Genomic DNA, 17,029 nt, shown 5'->3' on the forward strand with positions numbered 1-17,029 from the left:
GAAGTCATCATCATCATCCTCCACCAGCAGCAAGCTGCCAATGTCTTCGCAATCACTGCCGCGATGTAATCATTGGAACTGTTTCGTACAACCGTGTACTTACTTGTCGTTATATAATCATCATCATTTACGATAAGCTCTTTATATAGGGCACTAATCACAATTGTGGGATACAGTCCTGCGTCTATAAACTCGTGTAGCATACACAATTATTACAGTGCGTGTAAGTTGTGCACTGTATCGTTATCTAGGATGTATCATCATCATCGTCGTCTTTAACTTCATTAACATCGTTTAACATTCATTATCTACATGATCTCTATCATCATCGTCCATCAGTTCATCATCAGGAACTTATCGTCTACATCATCGTCGTCATCTATAAGTTAACGTGTGCGCAGCATTAATGCCATTGCTGCTGTACCATCACCTAGCGTCATGTATACAGTCGTTACACTTTATATTTACAACATTTACTTTGTCGTATGATCATCATGTATTAGTGAATATTCACCGCTTCTATATAAATATCGTCATCAAGTTGTTTCGTTATCGTTTAGCCGTCGTTATCACGTGTACGCCACAGTACACTGCATCGTAGAAGGTTAAGAATTGTATTAAACGTCGTCATAATTCAAACATCTGCTATTTAAATGTTATACTAGATATAATATAGTTGTAGGGGATGTATCAACGTATCAACATTGTGTACTGCTCGTCATCTGTCGCTCTAAATGTTTTAATATTGATGTTAAGAATGCATTAATGTCACGTAGAATTTTTATTCTAATTTTGTGGAACTTATTATCAAGAATATCAACTAAGTGACGGTGATCGAGAGCCCTACGATAATTCAATATTCATGCAGAATGCGTCTTTATTACGGACATAAATGTTCTAATATACTAAACTGTAGCGTTCTGTGCACAGTACAGTACTGAATAATATAATGGTATAACTGTAATCTAAATCCTCGCTATCATCATCAGCTAGGACATCCAATTAACTGGGCAGGTAACTTGTTATCATTGGATGTTATCATCATCGTCGTCTTTGTATTTGTCCAGAATAATTACAGCATCATCATCTCGTAGAAGCTGTCAAATCACGTACTGTGTAAATCTTCCGAATATTCTAGAGTGTAGCATTACCACTACCACCACCACCACCACCACGTATAACAATAATATTGTTAATCAATAATGTACACTGTATCACAATCACCACTGAGGATGTTTCCATGATCATATAGACGACATCATCGTATCATTGTGGTGGTGTTGGTGGTGGTTATGAGTGGTGATGTTGTCAATGGTGGTGGTTGTGGTCACAAGACTCGTGTTAGTAGTGGTGGCAGTGTTTAGTTTATTTGTTACGATGGTGATGTTAACAGTGGCGTGCTGATGATGATGATGATGTTAGTGGTAACAGTGGATGTTAGTGCAGTGGTTATTATTGGTCGTGTTGTAAAGTTGTGTTGGTGGTGGTACTGTGTTTGTGTTGGGTAACTTTGGGTGGCTTTGGACAGCATTTACCCCATCAAAATCTGGGTCCATCCTAGGTCACCTCGGCCTTAAGACATGCAGGAGCAGGTCTCTAACGGTAGTACCAGTACATCGGCACGTGGGAAAACAAAGGCGGCCGGGGGGGGGGGTGGCACGTGACACCGAGAATCCCGTCGACACAACCGGGCTGTCATTGTTGGCGTCAATTTAACGTCAATTAACGTCAATTAACGCCACCCAAATAGGTGCAGGCTGTTGGGGCAAGTGCTGTTAGCGAGCACCTATGAAGGTCGGGACGAGGGGTGGGTGGCCAGCACCACGCCCGGCCGCCTTTGTCTCCCACCAGTGGCGATGTTTTTACACACCGCGCAAGGGTATACTCATTTGAGGCCGAGTTGACCTCGGGGAGGACCAGGAACCGGTTCATGATAATCGTTGGTGGCCGTGACCGCTACTACACCACCGCGTCCCACACGCAATAGGTGCTCGCACACTCGGCCCAGTGTGAAACACGACAACACCCTGGGTGAGATCTCAAACCCAGTTTAATGTGTGTGTGTGGGGGGGTTGTCTGTTCTCCATCTAATATTTTGTGAAGCGTTGGGGTCCACGCGTTTGCTGTAAAGCGTTACGACATGGGCACACTATTCAAATGAGGCAATTAGTGAGTGCATGATTCATTTGGGGGTAATGTTGTTAAATTCGTTATTTTTGTCTTTTACGTAACCGGTAAAAAAACAACCCGATTTGCCACGCATATACGACATGTATTTAATACAGGTTTTTTTGGGGGGTTAGATCGCGTAAATATATAAATGTGTTGTTGAACCCGCCACCACCTGACACAGCCGATTAGTAAGATTTGTCACGTAAGCAAAAAGTGTGTTGTAGAGCAAATCCACAACATTTTCAAGGCATGTCTTGTAATAAACGTACGATTTTTTTAATGTAACAAGTTAAACGAAAGGAGGCTGCCGTGGGGTTTTGCAATCGCCAGAGGTCGCCGCTTCAGTCGTACCCGTACCTACGACCTCATTGGTTCCTGGACGACGCTGCTAAGTGGAGACGTCGTAAGTCGAAGCCTCGTCTCCCATAGGGCGCAACGTTGTTCAATGGGGTTCCGTTCCTGGAAACCCATTGCCATTAAAATACCAAAATTTACTACGAAAATAAATGAAAATAACCCGAACAAACATTTATTTTAACTTAACATAACGTTTACAAACATTAAGTAAAAACAACACACGCACGTTTGAAAATCCCTACGTACTTTTCTGCACGTACATCACATTTCCTCTGCTCAGACGCAGTAACGAAAGGCGAAAACTTTTTAAAATGTGAAGAAATGTTTGCAAAGAAGTGAAGAGCGTTAAGAAAGGGACGCTGCTGCTGCTGCTGCGTTCGCTCTCGGCCCGGCTGCAGATTTATCGGGCTCCACTGCAAATACGCATATGGCGGCAGAGTTAAAGCAGCGCATCTATGGACGAGTGTGCACATGACTATGCTTCAGAGGTCGCAATCGGGTACCTGATACCCGAACCCTACCCGATACCCGGCTACCCGATACCCGGCTACCCGTACCCGGCCGGGTACGGGTACCCGTTTGCGACCCTGGTGCAGCCGGGTACAGGTACGGGTAGGCCGTGAGTCACTGGTGAGTAACTGTTTGTCACTAATTTCCTAACATCTTGTCTCTTCTCATAATTCAAGTTCCTAGAATCAACCCACCCACGCCTGCAACATGGCTTCATCCCAGAGATCGCAATCGGGTACCCGATACCCGTACCCGGCCAGGTACGGGTACGGGTACGGCCGGGTACGGGTACGGGTACCCGTTTGCGACCCTGGTGCGGCCGGGTACGGGTACGGGTACGGGTGAGGAATCAAAACCCGTTTGCGACCTCTGCTATGCTCACACTCGCATGAACATGCTCACACACTCGTCGCCCAATGGCGCTGATTGTGTGAGCATGACATGCGCAGATTCGGCGTCAGTAGCAGTCGTTAGGCGGTCCGTAGATATGAGTTTTGCTTGTTACTGTTGGGGGGGGGGGGGGTCGTCGTTAGTGGGGGGGGGGTCACCTGTACCTCCCGGCGCGGCAGGTTGTGTGTGGGGTGCGGTAAAGTGGTGGGAAGAGTAGGCCAAATACAGTGGCTTTTAACCTGGGGTGCACGCACGCCCTGGGGGTGCGAGATGCCCTTTCCGGGGGATACGAGAAATGGGCAGTTTTTTTAAAGGTAAATCATCAAAACACAAATTAAGCATGGGCACATAAGCACAACTACTTTGTTTAAGCAAACCTATATTTATGATCATTATGCATTTTTTTTTACCGCTGCTCTAGAGCTCCCTCTGATGGAGGAGGCTTTTCCGCCAGCAATGGAAATTGCAGTGGCTGCACCTTTAGAAACGTTCTCTTCCATGGATATAACCAGTTGTTTATATGCCCTTAGGCCGTGCGATTTGCACATTAGCACGTTACAAACGGTGCATTCATTGCTAACATTTCACTGGAATCGATTTCTGGCTCTTGACTTACGGAACCGGTTGTTGATTGTGAAAACTCTCACCGGTTTATTGTTCGGCATCCATAGTTTATACACACACACACACATCCGTAGCAGATTTGTATCAATTAATGAAGGTTTAATGAACGAATTTAACGTTTACGCGTGTTTAGTGAATCTGTCGGGTGTGATCGTATTAACCGACTGCATGGCACAAGTAACAGCGCAGGCCTTTCGCCAATCCACTGCTGGATGAGTGGGGGAAGGGTGGGACCTCCCCTACAACTGTGCTGGTCGCTGCTGTTATTGAGCAGTACATCACCACGCTGGTCAGGGTGGGTGAGTGAAGGTGTTTGCTGCACTGCCTTCTCGGTTGCGCCCCACCACGGAGGCTCACCCCTTGTCGTGGCGGCCCGAGTTCGATTCCCGCTCGCAGCCAACACCGGTGACGATTATCTGCACCGGTCCTGAGCCTCCCCTAGGTCGACTCGGCCTCAAATGAGTACCCGGTGCGGTGTGTAAACATCGCCACTGGGGAGACAAAGGTGGTCGGGGGTGGTGCTGACCACCCATCCCCTCGTCTACAGTTCCGGCCTTTCATAGGTGCTCGCTAACAGCACTTGCCCCTACAGTCTGTTAAGGCTGTACGGGGGATCTTTGTCTTTGTCACCCATCCAAGGACTAATCCAGGCCCAATCCTGCGTGGTACAATGGTTACTCGTGCCTCGCAGCAAGAAGGTGCCTAGGTTTTATTCCCGTCTTGGGCGCTTCTCTGCGTGGAGTTTGTATATTCTCTCGCGCTCTGTTGTGAATGAGTTTTCCCTTCTGGGTTCTCTGGCATTGAAAATAATCTTGAGACTCCAGTGAGGTTATCATGTGTAAACAAGCGTAATAATAATAAATACCCGAGTTTGATTCGGTTGCGAGTGATATCGTCGCTAAAACCCCCTTCAGCCGCATTGACCAGTGTGGTGATGTATGGCCAAACAACCCCAATGATGACCGACATGACCTTAAAGCAGTGAATTGACAAAGGCCGACTGTTAATTATTATGTTTAATATTATATAATAGAATGATATGTACCCTGGCACAAATACAATGTGGGTTGTTGGCACGCCAGCTGAAAGGAATGCTTGGATTTAAATGTTAAACGACGTAGCATTACCAAACAGGTATGACGCTTATTTTCTGCTGCGTGGTAGATTTCACAGGTCATTTAAACTATTTTTAAGACTTTTTTTTTTCACCAAGGTAAGGCCCACTAAGCTTTTAGAGTTATCTTTCAGAAGCGTACTGGCCGCAAATTGATAGGTCAACGAAGTGGCTTATCATCATGTGGAAATTTATAGCAACCAAATCCTCTTGAACGCATGTTGATTCTAAATGTGGAGGGAAAAACCAGAGGAGCCGGAGAACAATCTACACGACCACGGGGAGAGAGGCATGCAAACTCCATATATACGGGCGTCGAGGTCGGGATCGAACCCACGACATCCTGTGTACCAGGCGCAGTAGTAAACATCCCGCCACCACGACACCTATTTTAGAGTGGCGCGTGAGAGATTTCAACAGCTTGGGGAGGGCGGGGGGGGGGGGGGCCTTGATCCAGCAGTGGATTGATCATGACCTGAGGATGTTGATCATCAGAGTGACATCTTACACCAAGTGTTCATGAGCCACGAAACCCGAGTTTGAACTCGGGATGTCGTCCCAACCAACATCTTCTTCCACGTGTTTGTCCCACTCACGTAGGGGTGTCCACTGTCCTTGGCAACCTTCTCCACGCTGCCCTCTCCTCCGCCATCTCTCTTTCCGCTCCTCGGAAACACCATGTCCGATCGCACCACATCGCCCCCCCCCCCCCACCTCTTCTGCCCTCCTCTTGATCTCTTTCCTTCCACTTGCATCACTTGCCACCTTCTGACCACATAATTTTCCTGTCGTCTCTCAATATGACCGAACCACACCAGCCATTTCTACCTCAACTTCTCCGGGATTTCTACCACCTTGAGTCTTCCTCTCACTCGTTAATTTCTCACCCTGTCCGTCCCAACCAACCAAAACGCGTTTCCATATTTTATTTGACGACGTGAGGTCAGAAGTCTGGCCCCCGGCGAAAAAGACAATTGTCAAACGCGTATACGATCAAAATAGATGGAGGCAGCAGGAACATTTGAATTCGATTTAACTTCTAATCTATCGCTTGACAACCAGCGTTCATTTTTTGTTAGCGATGCGGTCCTCACCTTTGACATGTGTGAGTACCGTGTGGGAACGTAAACATTTTGCGGGGGAAAGACTTGCCAAACTCGCACGGCGACTGGAGTGGCTCTGAAAATGTTTGAAAATGTCAATAAAAATGAATGTTTTACCACCTCCAGGTGACTTTAAATTCAGGGTCTGGGAGAAATCAGGCCAACTCGGGCCACCTTGAGGCACATCGAGTTGGCTGTCCCGCGGTTTCTAGGTACAAGTTGCTTACTTTTGCCGATATCGATCCAGTCGTCAAAGGTTCGCAGGTCGTAATTCGATTCGACATTCGATCATTTTTCCCTCTTTTTCTCCACTACGTGCGAGGTATGCGAATTTGAAAATACAACGATCAGTTAAGTCCGTTCGTGTGCAGGGTCCCTGATCGATAGTTGCATCGCGCGGACCGTGAGAGATGGTTGACGGCTTGGGGAAGCCTTCATCTGGCAGTGGATGGATCATGGCCGATGATATTTTATAGGGCTGACGTATGAGTCGAGAGCAGTTGGTTATTGAAATTTTGGGTTGCCTTGAATCTGGTGTTGGAAAATAATGACCTCTTTGCATTGCACCTGCAGTTACTTTTTGGAATGAAATCTTGAGAATGACTGAGTGACCGAATCGTCAAAGAGTTAATGCACAGGACAGCTGAAAAAATGTCACTTAATGTGTGGCACGCAGATATGTAATTATACACCTGCCCGAGTGAGTTGGAATGTGTTAGTGTGTGGGTGCATTGGTATTTTGGGTATGCGTGTGGGCATGTGCTCTTGCTTCTGGTCTGCCGGATAGATGGGGCTAAACGGGTATGGCATGATGCGGTTACAGAAGGATGTGGAGCTGATTGGACTTGTATGTATATATGTAGAACTTCTTTCGCACCATCCGTAGTCAATCGTGTGCTAATCGCACATGCGACCTGCCGTTGACTTGTACCAGCAGTGTCAAGGTCAGCCTCTGTGGAGGAGGTTTGTAAAGAGTCACCCTCCAGCAACAATGGAGGGCAGAGGAGCGACGCTCACAACAGCGAGTGGAGTGCCGGGTGGCTGAAGCGCTGAGAGTTGGCGCAATGGGGAGCACAGTTGGTGCATCTGCCAGCCATCTCGGTCAATCAGCCCATGGAACCCTGGTCTGTCTTGTGACCTCCTTTCCAGCAATCCTTTGACACTTCACGTGGTCTCAAAGTGCATCTCAAAGAGCACCGAACATGGCACAAGCGCCGTGGTGACATCACCGCCATTTAGTGGTGAATGGCGGTCGTTGTTGTTGAGTATATGTTATTGTGGGTACGTGTGGACATGAGTTTGCATGTGGATATGTGTGTTATGCACGTGTATGTTTCTTAATATGTATGCTAGTGTGTGGGCACGTGTGTTGGCGTCTGTGTGTTCATTGATTATGTTTTCATTTGTTTTATTACTTGCAATGTCTGTGATATCATAAAGAGGCCATGACTTGGAGTTGTTCTTTGTGTTTTTGGGGTCCCAGACCCTCAGCTTTTGATATTTAAGGACTTTCATTGTGAACAGGCGCTTGTAAAGTTTTGTAGCCACGAGTCCAAGCCATTTTCTGTTCACCTTGGGGTGCGACATGGACATGGATTGTCCTCTGGCCCCAACACTACTTTACCAATTATTTTGACAAACCTTCTTGACGATGTTTTGATGGCTGTACAAGAGGGATATCCATATGAAGCAGATACAAGGAGTTCCCATACTTGGGCAGTGAGTGTGCGCATACCCAGCTCCGGTTTTGCGGCAGAGGTCTCACTGAGCGGCATTATCCACTCGCCGTGTACATGGAAGCAGCCTGGCATGTCCACGCCCAATAAAGCTGCAGCTTAAACTATTTTTTTAACCAGGTCAGGCCCACTGAGCTACATAGCTGTTTGACCTGGCCACAAATAATAGCTCAACAATGTGGCTTATCGCGTGGAAATGAATAGCAGCCAAATACTCTTAAATGCATGTTTCTATATGTGGAGGGAAAAACCAGAGAAAAATCCACGTAACCACGGGGAGAGAGAGACACCGCAAACTCCAAATATACAACAGGTGTCAGGGTTGGGATCGAACCCACGACCTCATGCATACCAGGCGAGGTAGTTAACATCTCCTTGCCACCGTGGTGCCCAAAGCTGCGGATCTCAGCAACTAGCATGGCCCCCTCTGGCTCCTATGCTTGCGAAACTTGGGCCCCTTTACAGGGCCATCTGCCTCGGCTTGAAACATTCAGACTGACCTGCTTGTGGTTTGTCCTGGGTTTAACCAGGTTGGATTGTGAGGAGCTCACAGATTCTTTAAATATCTGGATTCAGTCCCATCAGGGAGCTCCTTTGGCAGGCAAGGTTGCGTTGGCTGGGTCATGCAGCCCGCATGCCCAAAGCAGCTTCTGTTTGACTGGATAGGGGGGGCTAAATGGGCACAGCACGGGCTAGAGAAGAAATGGGCTGATGAGGTGCAGAAGGAATTAAAGCTGCGTTGACTCTGCGATGACTGTTAACCCGCGGAGGAGGTATGTAAATGATGCTAACGGGCAGCAGGAGGCAGTCGCTCTCCCAACAATAACGACGGACGGAGGAGCAACACTCACAACAACGAGCACAGTGCCGGGCGGCTAAAGCACAAGCAACCTGGCACACAGGTGTTGCATCTGGCACTCGTCTCGTCGAACTAACCTATAGCAGCTGCGCCCAGCTACGTGAGCTTCTGCCAGTGAGCCTTTGACGCGTGTTGGGTTAGCGTACGGGGAGTAGGAGTGTGTGTTTGTGCTTGGGCCTGCATATTTGGATGTGTGCGTGGGTTGCAGTAGCGTGTTAATTGTGTGTGTGTGTGGAAGGGATGGTGGGGAGGTTGGGTTTTTTCTGTAGGGTCTGTGTTATTGTGTGTATATGTGTGTGTGTGTATGTCTGTGTGTGTCTGTGTGTGTGTGGGGAGCGGTGGCGTAGCGGTTAGCGCGCTGCGCTACAAACCCGGCCACCCGAGTTCGATTCTCGCTCACGGTTAACATCGGTGACGATTATCTGAATCGGTTCTGGGCCTCCCCTAGGGCGACTCAGCCTCAAATGAGTACCTGGTACAGTGTAAACGTCGCCACTGGGAAGACAAAGGCGGCCAGGCGTGGTGCTGGCCACCCACCCCCTCGTGTGCTGTGCCTTGCTTTCATAGGTGCTCGATAACAGCGCTTGCCCCAACAGTCTGTTAAGGCTATACGGGGGATCTTTGTGTTTGTGATTGTGTCCACAAGCTTATTGTGTGCATATGTGTCTTTTTCTGTTTGTGTGTGCTTTCATTTGCATTTATGTTCATTTGTATGTGTGTGTTAATGTGTGTGTCTGTGGACTTGTATACGCATGTGTATTTGAGTGTGGTATTGTATGTTTGAGTGTGTGTAAGTGTAGTACGTTTGTGTGTGTCTTTGTTTTATCGTGCCCAGGTGCCTTTGGAACGAAAACTATTACGTTTAATCATCAAGTTAATGTAATTACCATAAATAGAGTAATGGTAATGTTTGCTCTGGTATGCAGTTATGGTAAGCTGACATGAGGTCAGACTAAAATCGCTCTTTAAGATTGTTTAAGCCCAGGCTTAAAATATATAATTATCTTGTCCTGGGATCGTTTACCGTGTAGTTATAACGTGTACGTTTACATTGTACGTGTACGTGTAGTTATAATGTGTACGTTTACATTGTACGTGTACGTTGACCGTGTAGTTATAACATGTACGTGTACTTTGTACGTGTAGTCATCAACTTCATGTTTTCTGAACCACTCTTGGGGCTCTCCCCTCTTTACCAAACCCCAGTGCGGTGAAGTATTCCCAAACAAACCCCCGACACTGCCGCAACACAGGGGGGGGGGGGGGGTGGGGGGCGTTTATAAGCAGTGGCATGACAAAGGGGTTGTAGTTGACTACGATCTTTTGAAAATCCATATTTAAATTTTCAAATTTACTTTTTTCAATTCATTTCGGAGAGACGCCCCTTTCGGAGAGACGCCCTTGGGAGTTTGTGCAGTGACGCCGACCAGCTCATGGTGATGTATTTGAGATACACTTCACACATTCCATGCGGTCGCGCGTGACCGCTATCCCTTCTCTGATAGGTCCGCGGAACTCCTCTTCCTCGTCTCGGGTACGACTTTAAGTGAGCAGCGACTTAAGAGATCTGTGTCACAAGCGTGAGAGCCACGCGGCAGCTTCAGGTGAGGCCCAGTCGACGGCTGCTTCTGCTGCCTCCGTTAAATCTGCGATGTTGGCGAGTGGGGTTCGCGACACGTCCTACAGTTCGCGATGATCTCTGCAGTTCTCGAAGTGCTCTGTGGTTCATGGACGCGCCCTACTTTTTGCGATGCGCTCTGTGGTCTACACTGCGGTCCATGGTTTAGAAAGGTGTACACGGTTTGCAATGCGATCTGTGGTTCGCAATGCGCCCTACGGCTCGCGACGCGCCCTCCAGTTCACGTTTGGCAATGAACTCAACGTTTCGCGATGCGCTGCTCCACGTTTCGCGATTCTCTCCGCACTTTTCCTGGTGTCTTGCGGCCGCTTTCCCGGGCTTCCTTTGATCGGCTGCCGCGCTGGTGAAGGTGGCGACCCAGACCCCGGCACCGTGGGCTGTGCGGACTCGACTGAGCGCGCCCGGCGGAGTTTTTTGGGGAAGGTTGCCACCGGGTGGTTTGGCGTTTGGTTTCTGACATGTGGAGGAGCAGTCACGATTGATGCGCGTCAATCCGCTGCTGGATGAGGGCCTCGCCCGCACCTTGTGCGGGTCTCCTGGACATCTGTGAAACCGACTGGGCGTCTGTGAGCTTTGCGGCTCATAGGATTCTTCCGGGATAAATCGAGATTCCGGATCACGTGACGTGGGGGGAAGGGGGTAATTTGACTGTGGCTTCATCATTTGCTGGTCAGTTGCCTGCCGGGTTGCTGATGGGTGGGCAGCATAGAAGTACAATTTAACGCTTAATTTGTTTCTGCACTTCGTTCTGATGACCACTACAGCCCTCCGCAGCTGCCTGTGATGACATCCAGAATCTGTGTTTATACTGGAAGAATCCGATGAGCTGATATAAAAGCATCTCTTTTCCACAACTCCGTTACCTGCTCAGCTCCCGAGTTCCGAGTGAGATCGGGGCGCATTCTGGGGGATTTTGGTCGCTGGCAGCAAAAGCCTCGCCGACTTTGAAGAATATTTTTTTTTGTTCAGGCTGCTGCTGCTGCTGCTGCTGCACGCCGAATGGTTTGGCCACTGAGCGAAAATTTGCCAAACCGGGAGGGCCCGGAGAAAACCCAGCAAGCGTACGAGGGAGATGACGCTTGAAAGAAACTGGCCCACAGATAAGATCGGAGGATTCCGCGGCCGTACCGATGTCACCCGGCTTGGCCGTTCAATTATTTAAGTAATTCCGTAGGTTTTTACGACCGTATCGGGAGAACGCTGCTATCAATTTCCACACGACGACAAGCCGATCATTTGTGGCCAGGTCGTGTCTGAAAAAGAGCTGTGTGTAGCTAAGTGGGCCTTAACCTGGTAAAATAAAAAAAAAATAGTGCAGTGTATTGTGTTGAGAACAAACTTACATGGGTAGGTGACCAGGTTGTGAGATTCATCTCGGTGTTCCTCCACCCTCTGATTTTCTGTCAAATCGTTGTGTTCGTGTCTGGGTCGCAAGAAGTGGCATGAATTAAAATGCGACGGGTTTGTTTTACGCAGTCAACGGTGACCGGGCTGATACCATTAACCCTTTACACTCGAGAACCTGGTTTCAGTTAGTCTACAATTAGGGCCGCCACGGTGGCGAGATGTTAACTACCTTGCCTGGTATGCAGGAGGTCGTGGGTTCGATCCCGATCCTGACGCCTGCTGCTGTATATTTGGAGTTTGCGTGTCTCTCTCTCTATCCCCGTGGTCACGTGGATTTTTCTCCGGGTCCTCCGGTTTTTCCCTCCACATTTAGAAACACGCGTTTAGAGTATTTGGCTGCTATAAATTTCCATACGATAAGCCACTTAGTTAGGCTATCATATGTGGCCAGGTGGTTTCTGAAAAAGAGCTATAAAGCTAAGTGGGCCTTACTTGGTAAAATAAAAAAAACGATGTTTAAATAGTTTAGTTCTATATGTATGTAGAACTTCTTTCACACCGTACATAGCCAACCGTGCTAATGTAAGGTGCGGGGGAAGGACAACAAATTAAACACAAAAAGCAGTTCTATTCAAATGAGTTTTCAATCTAGATGATGATTTCAAAGGGCATAGCTCCAGCGGCTTCCTAATATCGGAGGGCAGAGCGTTCCAGACGGCCGCAGAAGCGCATCCGAAAGCGGGCGAGGATGGCCGGAGCTCGCTTGACGGTTTGTGCTCCTTATAACGAGATCAGCAAGATATTGTGGTTAATCTGTGGCAAGCACTTGGTGTGTAATGAGTGCGGGGCGCATTCAGATGCAGCCGTGCCAACTCAATGCTTTGAAAGCCCGAGGCACCCGGTTCACTTCCTCAGCAGCAGTTTAATAATGAAACAAACAATTGATAAACAGACCGAAAAGTGCTTTCCGTGTGTGTGTGGGCTGCGATGATGCTGTGGATAGTACGCTGCGCTACGAAGCTGGTGGATACCCGCTCGCGACCAATAACAGTGGCGATTATTTGAAAGTGGTCTAGGGCCTCCTCTAGGTCGACTTGGTCTTTGGCGAGTACCTGGCGCAGTGTGTAAACATCAGTGCTGGGGAGACAAAGGCGGCCGGCCGTGGTGTTGACCACCCGGCCTTCATAGGTGCGACTCACTAACACTATCCTTCTTCTTGCTCCTCCTCCAACCTCCTCCCCTCCCCCCTTCTCCTCTCACCCGTCCTTCTCCTCCCCTCCCCAAACTCCATCCTGCTTCTCGTTGTCGCGACCCGCAGCTGTGGCAGGCCATGTGCGAAGCTCCTGAATGGCGGCCCCATGCCGCCTGGAGCCCTGGTCCGACGACCACCACCTCCGCCAAAAACGCCGCCGCCTCCTCCTCCTCCACCGGCGCGGCCTCCTCCGCTTCTCCCGCGAGCCCGGACGACACCCGGGGAGCGGCCCGTATCCACGCCGTGCTGCGCCGGGCGAGCGAGTGGGTGCAGGCGGTGGGCGACGGAGGGGAGCACGAGGAGGCCCTGGTGGAGCAGCTCCAGGAGGCCATGATGCAAGTGTGCCGAATCAAGGTACCGTTTTTTCTGGAGTAGAATGTGGAATGTGTTCACGTTTTTCCTGGAGTAGAGTGTGGAATGTGTTCACGTTTTTCCTGGAGTGGAGTGTGGAACGTGTTCACGTTTTTCCTGGAGTAGAGTGTGGAATGTGTTCACGTTTTTCCTGGAGTAGAATGTGGAACGTGTTCACGTTTTTCCTGGTGTGGAATGTGGAATGTGTTCACGTTTTTCCTGGAGTAGAATGTGGAATGTGTTCACGTTTTTCCTGGAGTGGAGTGTGGAATGTGGAATGTGTTCACGTTTTTCCTGGAGTGGAATGTGTTCGCGTTTTTCCTGGAGTAGAGTGTGGAATGTGTTCACGTTTTTCCTGGAGTGAAGTGTGGAGTGTGGAGTTTGGAATGTGGAATGTGTTCACGTTTTTTCTGGAGTGGATTGTGGAATGTGTTCCTGGAGAGGAATACTCTTGCCGCTCACCTACAGCATGGTTCTCTCCCTTGTCTCCCCGCTATTATACCAAAACGCAGCGCTTATTTGCACCTGTGCCTAACTTTATGTCTGCAAGCTACCCATCAGCTCCTGCAGTGATGGTCGTTGCTGTTGCCGTGTTTGCCGTTACCCACGCCGACGGCCGTGGACGTTGCCATCACGGTTGCTGTGGTGACGGTCATAGATGCTGCGGTGCCCGTGGTCATGGTGGTGGTCATCGTTACGGTGGTTGTAGTTGCACTTGTGGGGGGCGGTAGCGTAGCGGTCAGCATGCCGCCCTACGAACCAAGTGACCCGAATTCCATTCCCGCTCACGGCCAACGCCAGCTGGCGATTGTCTGAACCTGTCCTGGGCCTCCCCGAGGTCGACTCGGCCTTCATCGGTGCTACTCTCTAACAGCACTTGCCCCAACAGTCTGTTAAGGCTATACGGGGGATCTATGTCTTTGTAGTTGTCGTCGTGGCGGCCGTTGTGGTTGTTGTCACGGTTATTCGGGCGACGTGGTTATTTGTGGTTGCTGCTGATGCTGTCGTTGTGCTTCTTGCTGTGGTTGTGGCAGACGGAGGGGAGCGAGGGCCTGCGGGTCCAGCGGAGCGACGCCGTCAGCTTCCTCTTCTCCGTACAGGAGGTGGTGGAGGCGTGGGCCGAGGAGGCGCCCCTCGTAGAACCTGAAGGGCCCCCCCTCGCAGAGCTCAACAAGATCACGGGTAGAGCCCCCCCCCCACCCCGGTCCCCCAACCCACCCCCAAACCCACCACTTCCCCCCCACTCCCCCCCACCCAGTGGCACGCACTAGCACTCTTACCCTCACCCCAAAGACAAAGATCCCCAGTATAGCCATAACAGAACTATTGGGGCAAGTGCTGTTAGCGAGCACCTACGAAGGCCGGCACGGCACACGAGGGGGTGGGTGGCCAGCACCACGCCCGGCCGCTTTTGTCTCCCCAGTGGCGATGTTTACACACCGCACCAAGGGACTCATTTGAGAGTAGGGGAGGCCAAGGGCCGGTTCAGATAATCGTCACTGGTGTTGGTGGCTGTGTGCGGGAATTTAAATCAGAAATCGCCGGGTTCGTAACGCAGCGCGCTAACCACTATTTTACTACCGTTACCCCCAACACACATTGTATGTATGTTGAACTTCGTTTGCACTGTACGTAGCCAACCGTGCTAATCTGAGGTGTCGGAAGGACAACAAACTAAACATAAAAAGTAATTCTAAAGAAATTAATTTTCAATTTATAAATGAGTTTGCAATTTATGAATGATTAATATATGAAACACTCTGCTGACACAACAACAAAAGCAACCACCGCCATTTTCCACCAAGTGGCGGTGATGTCACCAGCACAGCGCTTGTGCCAGGCTATGTGCACTTTTAAGGCCACGTGAGGTGTCGAACGCCCGCTGGCAGGAGGTCACGGGACAGGCCCAGGTGCCACGGGTTGACCGACTGAGATGACAGGCAGATGCACCACCTGCGCCCCCTACTGTCCATTGACATGCACACGCGCACACGCACACACACACCGCAATCCTCACCCCCCGCAATCCTCACCCCCCTCCCCCACCCCGCCACCCCAGAGGAGCTGAGCGAGCGCCGCACCGACGTGCTGCTCTCCCTGCTGAGCGGCGAGCTGAGCTTGTGCCCGGCCCGCGCTCGCCGCCTCGCCTCCGCGCTCTCCTCCCTCCTCCTGCGCCTCGACTCGGTGGAGGCGCAGGGCCGTCAGGACGTGCGGCGTCGCCGGCGAGCCGCCGTCGCCCGCACCGAGCTCCTGCTGCGCCAGGTGGAGCCGTGGACGCGCGGCGCCCACGACCCCAGCGACGGGGCCCCACGTGACCCCCTGCAGGGTCACCGCGCCCTGCCGGAGATCCGCGGCGTCGCCGCCGAGGCCGAGGACATCAAGCGGCTGCTGTTGGCGCTTCCGATGAGGACGACGGTGGTGACGGCGGCGGCGGCGGCGGGAGTCGTGGCCGACGGCGGGCCGCGTCCGCCGAGGTTCCGGCGCGCTCGTCGCCGACGCCTGTCCAACGGGTCGAAGGCTCGCGGCAAACACGTCGGAGGTTTGGCCACGGGGGGCGGGGAGGTGGACGACGAGGCGGAGGCGGAGGAAGACGATGAGGAGGAGGAGGAGGAAACGGAGGAGGAGGGGGGGGAGACGGAAGAACGGGCGGAGGAGGCGGGGGAGGAGGAGGACGACGAGGGTGAGGAGGAGCGGCTGATCCCGCGGGCCGAGCGCCGCCTGCTGGCGCTCATGGATCGGTTGGACCGCGTGGAGAGCGGGCGCAACCCGTACGTGCGGCAGGGCCGGCGGCGCGCCGTGCTGGAGGTGCAGGGGCTGCTGGCGCACACGGAGCTGCGACGAGCCGTGGCCGAGGGGAGGGCCAGGCAGGCGGCGGCGCCTTCGGCGGTGGGAGAAGACGGACGTTCGTCGCCCGTGTCGCCCCTGCACCCGGCGGAAAGGGCGATACTGCAGGTGACTCCTCGCCCGCCCGCCCACCCCGGGGGTCCCTGGTCTCGCCGGGGGCAGAAGGGAACGTTCGGATACCGTTGGCGGGGCCACCCGTTCGCGCGCACACGTCGGCATTATCCAATTACAAACGCGACAGATAATTAGGCTCGCCGTTACTCCTTAGCCGCGCCGTAATTAGAAACACGCTGGTGCCAACTTGGGGGAGTGTGGTGAGTGAGAATGTGAGTGGGAGGGCGAGTCGGTGAGTGAGTGGTTGAGCGGGTGAGCGGGTGTAAGTGAGGGGGCGCCCTGGTGGGGAGATGTTAACGACCTAGCCTGGTATGCATGAGGTCGTGGGTTCGATCCCAACCCCATCTCGTTTTGTATACGTGGAGTTTCCGTGTCTCTCTCTCCCCGTGGTCGCTTGTATTTTTCTCCGCGACCTTCGGTTTTTCCCTCCACATTTAGAATCAACATCACGTGTCTTGTTAATATAAATTTCCACGTGAAAAGCCACTTCATTGGACTATTATTTGTGGCGAGGTCGCTTCTGAAAAAGAGCTATACACAGGTCAGTGGACTTTACCTGGTAAATTAAAATAGTTTAGTAGAGTGTGTTGTTGTGACCAGCAGTGGTGGTGGTTGAA

At 51.0% G+C, this 17,029-nt stretch overlaps 1 protein-coding gene across 1 annotated transcript in view; it reads left to right on the forward strand.

The window, feature by feature from the left end:
- BAG5 (BAG cochaperone 5) overlaps positions 1–17,029 on the forward strand; it is a 37,510-nt gene that overhangs the window by 13,905 nt on the left and 6,576 nt on the right. Inside the window, exons 3-5 of the mRNA XM_061580782.1 lie at positions 13,170–13,457; positions 14,489–14,636; positions 15,514–16,406. Of these exons, the coding sequence (XP_061436766.1) occupies positions 13,170–13,457; positions 14,489–14,636; positions 15,514–16,406 (1,329 nt within the window). The remainder of the gene's footprint in view (positions 1–13,169; positions 13,458–14,488; positions 14,637–15,513; positions 16,407–17,029) is intronic.

This window comes from Lethenteron reissneri, chromosome 8, assembly GCF_015708825.2.
Source record: "Lethenteron reissneri isolate LAM-NWPU_2019-01 chromosome 8, ASM1570882v1, whole genome shotgun sequence".
Taxonomy (NCBI): Eukaryota; Metazoa; Chordata; class Hyperoartia; order Petromyzontiformes; family Petromyzontidae; genus Lethenteron; species Lethenteron reissneri.